This window comes from Ursus americanus, chromosome 2, assembly GCF_024610735.1.
Source record: "Ursus americanus isolate L20-20 chromosome 2, mUrsAme1.1.p, whole genome shotgun sequence".
NCBI lineage: Eukaryota > Metazoa > Chordata > Mammalia > Carnivora > Ursidae > Ursus > Ursus americanus.
The window spans coordinates 104,576,689-104,585,727 of NC_142128.1; the positions used below are offsets into that span (position 1 = coordinate 104,576,689).

Here is a 9,039-nt window from a genome sequence, read left to right on the forward strand (position 1 = left end):
CTAAAATCTTCACTCTCTGGCCCTTTACAGAAGTTTGCCAACCGTTGGTTTGCCCATAAATTTCACCTAGGGTGGTATGAACCTCCATCATAAAAATTCATTCTTTTAAGTAAATTTTTTAAAAGTATCTTTCCCATTAGACTATGCCCCAGAAAGCAAGGCTTGTAACCTCCTCGATCTCTATATTCGTATTATTTGGTGAAAGAATAGATAATAAACTTAGTATTCTAAATTAGTCGTATTTTCCCTCTTTTTGATCATTTGAATTGGAGGCGTGAGAGGTGGGATCATGATAGTAATTGAAGGTAGGATAATATGGATTGTTTTTTAAAAGTGATATGACCAAAGTAGTATGGAAACTGGACAAGTTATTTTTAAAAAAGGAACTCCTTTATTGATACTTATCTCCCTTTCTCAATTTAGTTATACATAACTCTAATGACATTCCTTGTTGATTCTTTTAATTAAAATTAGCATAACTACTAAATGCCCCTAAATATAGTGAGCTGTGACTAGTGTTCTTGGTGGTTATACTATACAGTGATAACATTTTAATTTACTTTCTTTGGATGTTTCAGGTCATGGGAGATAATCTGCTGCTGTCATCCGTCTTTCAGTTTTCCAAGAAGATAAGACAGTCTATAGATAAAACAGCCGGGAAGATCAGGTACTGCCGGGCTGCTCACACCTCCGGGCTACATTGTTAGGACACACCTGTTCCCCTTGGTGCTCACCTGCTCCACCCACAGCCGGGAGGGACCGGTGGAGGCGGTGGCCCCGAACTTACCGCTGCCACTGTTGCCTTCCTTCTCTTTTTTAAGTATTAGTAACAGTCAGAAGCTAAGCCACATGAACGGGGCAGAGAGGGAAACAAATGTCTAAATAAACAGCTCTTTATAATAGAGAGTTAACAGCTATAATTACTTAGATTAATTTTATTAATAACCAGATAAAATTTAGTCCTCCACAAAATGATAGCAGGTATTTTAAATTAACAGACCTTGGGGGTTTCTTTTGTGAGATCTGAAACTTAAGGCTAGTTTCATCTTCCTCATCGGCAGAGAGGAGAGTGTGCGTAATCCTGTACAACTCCAAATACCTACTTACTTGCGGCCTCGCGCACTCAGTCAGGGGGTGTCAGAACCGTGCTGGACAAATAGTACGCGTCAAAAATCACTCAATCTCATTAAATTTGGAGACTTCATTCCCATGGAAGATTCTCTTAATCATAGTGTTTATTTCATTTATCTATCCAGTGTGTCCTAGTTTTAGAATATAATTTTAGTGGAATTAAATGCAAAATAACAGTTTCATCACCTTCAGCTATGGTGCGTACTTGAGCCAAACTTGAGGGATGCGTGACTCCTGGCATTATTAAGTAGACATGTGATTGGACCCCACAGATTCCACTGGGTGGACTCGATCTGTCTGACTGCCTCCTGCACTGGCAGCTCGTAGGAGGATGGGTTGTCATGGCGAAGGGGAGCTCGGTGACCGTGAGAGAAGGTGGTGGGATCAGTAGACGTGGAACTGATGTAGTTGCCGGGGAACACTTACACAGACCTCATCTGAGATGATACTAGAGTGCCGATTGCATAATCACTGGTATGGTGAAAATAAAAACAGTAGGCTCACTTCCAAGCCCAGTCAGAAATTATAGAATGTCTTTTTCATAAATAGCATACAACTAATTTAATTTCCTTAAAATCAAATGTGAACCTTAAAATGTACACATTTTTTTAATTTAGAAAGGATCCAGTGAAATTGCATTGTTATTATACTTTTTATCCTGTGTAACTAGTGATTTTAAAAATAGAAAGGAAAGGAGTGATTGGGCTTGGTTGGAATGGAAGTTATGAATAATAAAATCATATAATTAAAGCAAAATAATGAAATTAAGACAAATCACATGGAAATAGCAGAAACCGCTAACTTCATACAGGTAGATAGACTCAAATACATGAGCTAAAATGTAAATTCCGTGAGAGCAGTCGTCTTTAATGAAGTACCTAGAATATACTACATAACTATTGGTTAGTGAATGCTTATTAAATTATCATTTTGTAGGAAGTTAAGTTTACTTAAAACTCATAGGGATGTGTGAAAATTGGTAAGAGTAAATTATCTTGAAAAAGCAGTGGATGGCAGCATAATGGTAGTCATTAAAATAACTGTTTAAATTAATCGTATGTACAAGGTACTCCTTAAGAAAAGACAAACATGCAATCACTTTTTAACTGGTAAGGGTAATATGCCTTATATTTCAACTGTTGGAGGGACTGTTGACAGACTTCACTAATACTCTTTTGAAAAAGTAAAGGTATCATTATGTGAAAAGGCCATGGTGTACAAGAGTAAGTATATTATGAGGTCACTTTTATAAACCTTTAAGAAATGTACCTGGAGGGAAGAATTCTATGTATGTGTATGTACACATAGTAGGTGTTCTATATAATATGTATGTTTTTTCTGAAAGATTTGTATTTTTAACTAGGTTCTGTATTTTGTCAAAAAAAAATCTAAAAAGTAAAAAATAGGACAAGACAATGCAGATTGCATTATTCTTTTAACCTAAAGAGAATTTAAATTAATATTTTTTAGAAGGCAATAAAGTGAAGAGATAAACTGGTACATATTTAAGCGGTATCAAGATAAGGGCTCAAGGTATAAAAGAAGGCTCAAAGTGTAAATCCATGTAAAAATACTTCAGAAATTCATTGATGCTGTGACTTAATTTCTAATTACTGTAATTAAAATTTTAAGATGTGATAAAACCATGTCTGAATATGGTTTGTGAATTATAATATTTCACACAAATACAATTTTATATTGCTTATATGTTGAAATAAGTACCCGTGGAATGACTAGGAATATTGGAAGCAGCATAGTGTTGACTTATGCAATACAAGACAGCTTGGTCAGCTACAATCTTGTTCTCTGTCTTCTTAATTTTATTTATTTATTTTTTACCTCTGGCGTGGTATCCTGTAAATCCTTGCAGGCCATTAGAAAACCACGAGATGCACATGTAGGAAAAAGCAGATTGTGGCAGTGTCACCTTTTGTGGTTTTATGATAGGTTTTTAAAATATGGAAAGTAAAAGGCTTATGTTTTTCTGATTTCTAGAATATTATTTAAAGACAAGGATCGGAACTGGGATGAAATAGAAAGCAAGTTAAGAGCTGAGAGTGAAGTCCCTATCGTGAAAACCTCAAGCATGGTACGGTAATTTTTCTTGAATAGTAAAACATTTAATAGGTTTATCTTAAAGGAACGATATTCTTATTTTTAAAAGTGTTTGTTAATTTACATTTTTAAAAAGATAGAAATACACAGATTTGGGAAGTTTTATGCCTTCCACTATCTTTCACAGGGGTTTAAAATGCTGCTTGCTTCAAAGTTAAAGATGGTATGAAGGAGGAACTTTCTTTATGTTTCTTCACTAATACATGCCTGTTCTTATGATTATACATTATAAAGAGGCAATTTGAAATCAGAGCTGAACTCAAGTAGAATGAACATGAGTCATTTCCTTTCCCTCGGTAGATTGCTCATCTCCTCCTCAAGGTTTTCGTGGTTCAGGGAGTCATCCTAAAACCGAGGTCACAGTTCATACATTTTTCAGAGAATATCCTTACACACTTTTGCAAAATTGTTGCAAGATTGAGCGATGCAAGTTTTTCAAAATCTTTGCTTATGCAGTAGTATCATCTTGAACTTCTCATCTTTTGTTATCTTGTTGAAAAAATAATTGCAGTTAAACATTAAAGATTTTAAAATTTGAATCTCGTTTTTTAGATATCATAATTATTTCCTGTCTTGTCGCTGCAGATGTAGTGCCGAGTAGCTAACGTTAAGTATTCCAAATAAGAGGAGTGTGAGACTCATCGCTTATCAGCTAAAAATGCTTTACTTACAGGAAGCTAATTTTTGTCATTGCTTTCCCTACAGGAGATTTCGTCTATATTACAGGAGCTGAAAAGAGTTGAAAAGCAGCTACAAGGTACGTTTACTACTGAATTAAGTAGGGAGAGCTAACAATTTCAGACAAGTACATTCTAAGTGGTATCTCTTAAAAATATTCTCACTATTATAATGTCATTTGGTTAAATATAATAACATATGGATGAAATATAGTTCTACATATCCAAATTACTCATAAAAAGGAAGCTTTAATAAAACCCAATATAGATAGAGGTGCCTGGGTGGCTCAGTAGGTTAAGCGTTTTGACACTTGATTTCGGCTCAGGTCATGGAGTCGAGCCGCTCATGGGGCTCCAGCTCAGCATGGAGTTTGCTTGAGATCCTCTCCCTCTGCCCCTCCCTCCCCACTCATAACGCTTGTGTGTTTGCACATGCACGCGCACTCCTTTGCAAATCAATAAAATCTTTTTAAAAAAGAAGTAAAATAAAACCCAATATAAATAAAAAGGTAAAGTTAAATCTTGGGCATATAGGCTAACTGTTGTAGACTAATTCACAGTATGATATATATTATCTGTTTTATATGTACATAAGTACTAATATATGAAAAATATGTAAAATAATATTGAAATATGTATGCAGCTCAGAATGCTTATTAAAAATTGGCATTATTTATTTGATTTGACATTTATGATGTGACCCAAATGAAGCTGTATTCTGATACGAGTCACAGTTGTTTGGGTGAACCACAAGAAAAGAGCGCGTATTGGCCAAAGGGACCAGAAAAGGAGGGAGAGAAGAAAAAGAGACTGTTTGCCTCCTCAAGTTTGACAGGGCCGTTATTTCTGTGTGCGCCAGATCTTACTCAGGCATGAATGCCCGTGTGTGTCTTGAACTAGAAGTCTGCGATGGTACAATAGGTAGCTTCCAGAGTCAGCTGCTGATTCCACTCAGTCTTTGTTGCTTGAATTATCATAGGCAGAATATGTTGGCCCTCGCTAAGTGATTCTTAACGTCTAGTCCATCTCTACACCCCGAGGGGTTATGTTTTACCCCCATGGGGAAAAGCGTCTTGCTCATAACACAATGGCTGTTAGCGGAGAGAACAGGAGTTTACTTGGAAAAGGACCTCTTGAGAAATTGTTACAGCAAAGGTGCTTCCTTCTGCCAAATCCCTGCTCTCCCCCATGCCAAGTTGGAAATCACTGCCTCAGATTTTTTCTTGTCCACTCACTCAATCTTCTGGATGGAAAGCTGCCCTTTCACCGGCCCCTCCCATGGAGTAGCGAGGTCTATGCGGCCTGCTGGAGCCGCCCTCGGGTTCTGAGGGCGTCCCCGTGACTCAGGCACACACACATGCACACGCTGATGGCCCCACACTCTTACCAGGATGAACGACAGCGTGCTGTGGTAGCATTCCAAGTGGGATGATGTTCTCCCGGCCTCCCCAACCTTCCGGTTCCTCTGAACTCCATCTTAGCCGTGAACCCCCGGTTATCTGAGTGGTAATACAGCTAGGAGTGCTTATTAAAATCACACCCAGTGTTTTCCCTTTCCTCTCACAGTGATGAAAGCAAATCTCAAAATGATCTTTCTGTCAAATCCCAGTCTTCCAACAGACTCTGAAAGGCTCATATGTGAGCCTGTTCAGGGCACCAGAGAAAGCACTCAGGTCCATATCATCTACAATACGGGTCAGCCCCCAAATTATTAAAAAATGAGTTTTAAATATGGTATCCAAAGGATTAGCCAAATTTAAGCTCTTACAAGCATCCTGAGTTGAAGTATTATCCAAGTCATAAGCAGTGTTCCCATCCACATTTAACTGCATCTACAATTATCTTTTCCCCTCCCGTATTCCTTTTTTTTTTTCCTTCAGCAATCAATGCTATGATTGACCCGGATGGAACTCTGGAGGCTCTGAACAACATGGGATTCCCCAGCGCTATCTTGCCGTCTCCGCCAAAACAGAAGTCCAGCCCCGTGAACAACCACAGCAGCCCGGGTCAGACACCGACACTTTGTCAGCCAGACGCTAGGGTCCCCCATCCGGCCGCTATCTCAGCATCAGCGGAAGTTGAGAACGCCGAGTCTGAGGCTGATTTCAGTATCCATTTCAATAGGTTCAACCCTGATGGGGAAGAGGAAGACGTTACAGTACATGAATGACTTTCTCTCGAGTGTTAAAAATAAGTACCCGTGGAATGACTAGGAATATTGGAAGCAGCATAGTGTTGACTTATGCAATACAAGACAGCTTGGTCAGCTACAATCTTGTTCTCTGTCTTCTTAATTTTATTTATTTATTTTTTACCTCTGGCGTGGTACCCTATAAGTCCTTGCAGGCCATTAGAAAACCACGAGATGCACATGTAGGAAAAAGCAGATTGTGGCAGTGTCACCTTTTGTGGTTTTATGATTTTCAGATTGAATTCTGTAATTGCGTCCTTTCCCTTCATAGATCTTTGTTTTTTTTCTTTAAGCCGTGCTGTGACCTACAAGCAAATTAAATACCCAACATTTCTGACCCCCATGTCTTCTGTGCCAAGCTGCTCCCCGAAATGGACTTCCTCTTCATCTGTACAGATTTGTTAGACACTTATATTTGCTTCTTAATAATAGGATTTATATTAGTATTCATTACCATTGGACACAATGACATATTACTCTCCACAGTCAAACTGACCTTTCAAAACAGTCGTTCTTGTGTTCTGAAATTTTCCGGCATATATGTGATTTATATAACTTTGTTGCTATGTCAGTTGTCTTGGGGTTTACGGAGATGAACTATTATGTTTGCACTAAGATTTGCCGGGAGTGGTAGGTGGACATAGCTCTCTATCAATAAGGACTAACCGTCTTTTTTGTATATAGGAGATTGATGATACCGTATTTGTTTTAACCCCTCGGTGTTTTACTCCACTTCCAAAAAAGCTCAATTTGGCACTTTTTTTCCATTTTTTTTTTTTAACGGAAGTAAGATTTTTGTCTCATTTTAGGGCAAATGATAACTAGAAAGATTAAACTAGACTGTTTAGGTGGAGTATATTTTTAAACTGAGAACACGTATGTTGGTCCTGTGTTACCAAGTTTATATGTGACAGTTGAAAAAAAAAATTCCCTTGAAATGATCATGAAGTTAAAATTTTCTTCATTAGGAGACTTGGAGAACCAGTAGTCATAAGATTAGCTGATAGTTTCACTCCCAAGCAATGAACTGCTTCTGTGTGTTTCCCTGTAGGACCCCGTAGTAAACCTGTCCGTCTTACGCATTTACAAGGACCCTGCAAGACGGCAACGATGAGGGCTCAGGCCTGTGCCACTACACAGGAAGCCTGTGGAAAAATACCTTCTGTAAACTTGTTTTTTCTCTTTCCAGTAAGTTCACATTTGGATAAGTTTTAAAGGAAAGTAATTATCTTTGTGTTTCCAGAACACTATAATTTGGGTGTATCTTAATTCCTTTAAATATTACTTAGTAGCCTTGGATTTCCCCGTTGACCCCATCAGTCTATAAAGGTTAAAACTGCGGCTTTTGCAGCTTTTACGAATGGTCTTTAGTATTTCAGCAATAATCCTGTACTACATTGGTTTCAGGAGACAGACTAACTCTGTATGCTTCAAAACCTTACAAGATTTAAAAACTCCTGTACTGTTGGGCCAGTTAATAAAGTGCAAAAAAACCCTTTTTGTAGAGATGTAAAAACAAAAGTCTGTTGTATAATGAATCACATATTTTTCTTTAAATTAAAAAAAAAAAAAACGGTAAATGAACTGTTCTCCTTGTAAAGCTAACTTCTCCATTCTGTCTAATAAAGGAAGACTGGAAAAAAAAAGGTTTTAAAGAACGTGAATGGAATGATACAAATGCTTTGAAGGAATAAGTGAAACATTAAAACAGGGTCAGTCCATTTGAAGAAAAAGTCAAACAAAATAATCACCATTGCTCCCTCTTTTATTTAATGTTTGGGTACTGATTATATCCCCATGGAAGCAGAAGGTAAGGAGTTGTTTAGGAAAATATTAGCATCTACTCAACTTACATTATCCTTTAAGTGTTTACACGGTTTTGTTCAATTATAAACATTTGGCCTTTTACTATGTTATTTTTATTTTGTATGAATACATTATCCTCCTTATTTATTTTTGTTACATTTATTACTTATGTTATTTTGTTATGCATTTACAACTCCATTTTTAAATAAAGTGTTTCTGGAACTTTATACATTGATTGTACATTTTATTCTGCCATCTGAATTGCTAATGCTTCATCAGTTTACCGGTTAACTCTACACCGTTGTCCAAGGCTTCGCAAAACAAGGAGTCCTTCAGTTCTAATTTATATGTGGTAATTGTGAGACATCATAGTGTTCTGACTAAAGAAGAAAAGATTTCTTAGCAAGTTTTTGTAAATCTCATTCTCTTAGCTTAATACTCTAATTGTAATGTGCACGCACAAGGCCTTTATTTCCGGCTGTCCTGTAATCATCAGAAGGCTTTAAGACCGTGATATATTTGGAGAACAGAGAAATTTAAAGTATCTTGGACATCCTAAATTTGAGAACTATCCATTTGGATTCCTTTTGTTTCACTGTACCATCCATACCCGAGAATCTTGAGTACTGTTCAACATTGTTTCTCAGCCTGACCTTTGGAGGCTTTCCATAATCTGGTCCTTTTCTTATGTGTCTGTGTGTGCCTGGTACAGACTCTCCCACGAGTTCCTGACAGTCTTAAGCAACTCTTCACTGCTCTGTGCATTTGCCTCTCTTTCTCCTGCCTTCCTGCTGACCCATCTCAAGGCCCTCCTTCAGAGGCCCGCCAACCTCTTCGTGAAGCTTCCCTCGCTTGACTGGGCCACGGTGCAGGGCTGCGCTATGCACTTGCATTTCCCTCTTCCCTTCCCCCACTACATATACGCATGTTTCTTCTAAGTCACTAAGATGATCTTCATTTCCTGAACAGACCCTGTACTTTCAAACATCTGTGCCGTTTTGCTTCCCTCATCTGCCCTAGGCTTTGCTTGCCGTGTCTCTGCCTGTCACAGGACCCTGACTTTTGAAAGGAAACTCAACTCGGGAGCCTGGGATCCAGACACATGCCTCACTAGCCAAA

The 9,039-nt window shown here is 38.0% G+C and overlaps 1 protein-coding gene across 14 annotated transcripts in view; it reads left to right on the forward strand.

Annotated features, from left to right (window-relative positions):
* Positions 1-8,147, forward strand: part of CEP170 (centrosomal protein 170) — a 119,820-nt gene extending 111,673 nt beyond the window's left edge. For 13 of the 14 annotated variants that reach the window (XM_087859661.1, XM_045796011.2, XM_045796021.2 and 10 more), the window contains 4 exons: positions 579-667; positions 3,127-3,220; positions 3,952-4,003; positions 5,804-8,147. In XM_087859661.1, coding sequence (XP_087715787.1) covers positions 579-667; positions 3,127-3,220; positions 3,952-4,003; positions 5,804-6,093 — 525 coding nt within the window. In that variant the 3' untranslated portion in view covers positions 6,094-8,147. The remainder of the gene's footprint in view (positions 1-578; positions 668-3,126; positions 3,221-3,951; positions 4,004-5,803) is intronic. The other variant, XM_045796029.2, reaches the window with a different exon arrangement.
* The last annotated feature ends 892 nt before the right edge of the window (positions 8,148-9,039 follow it).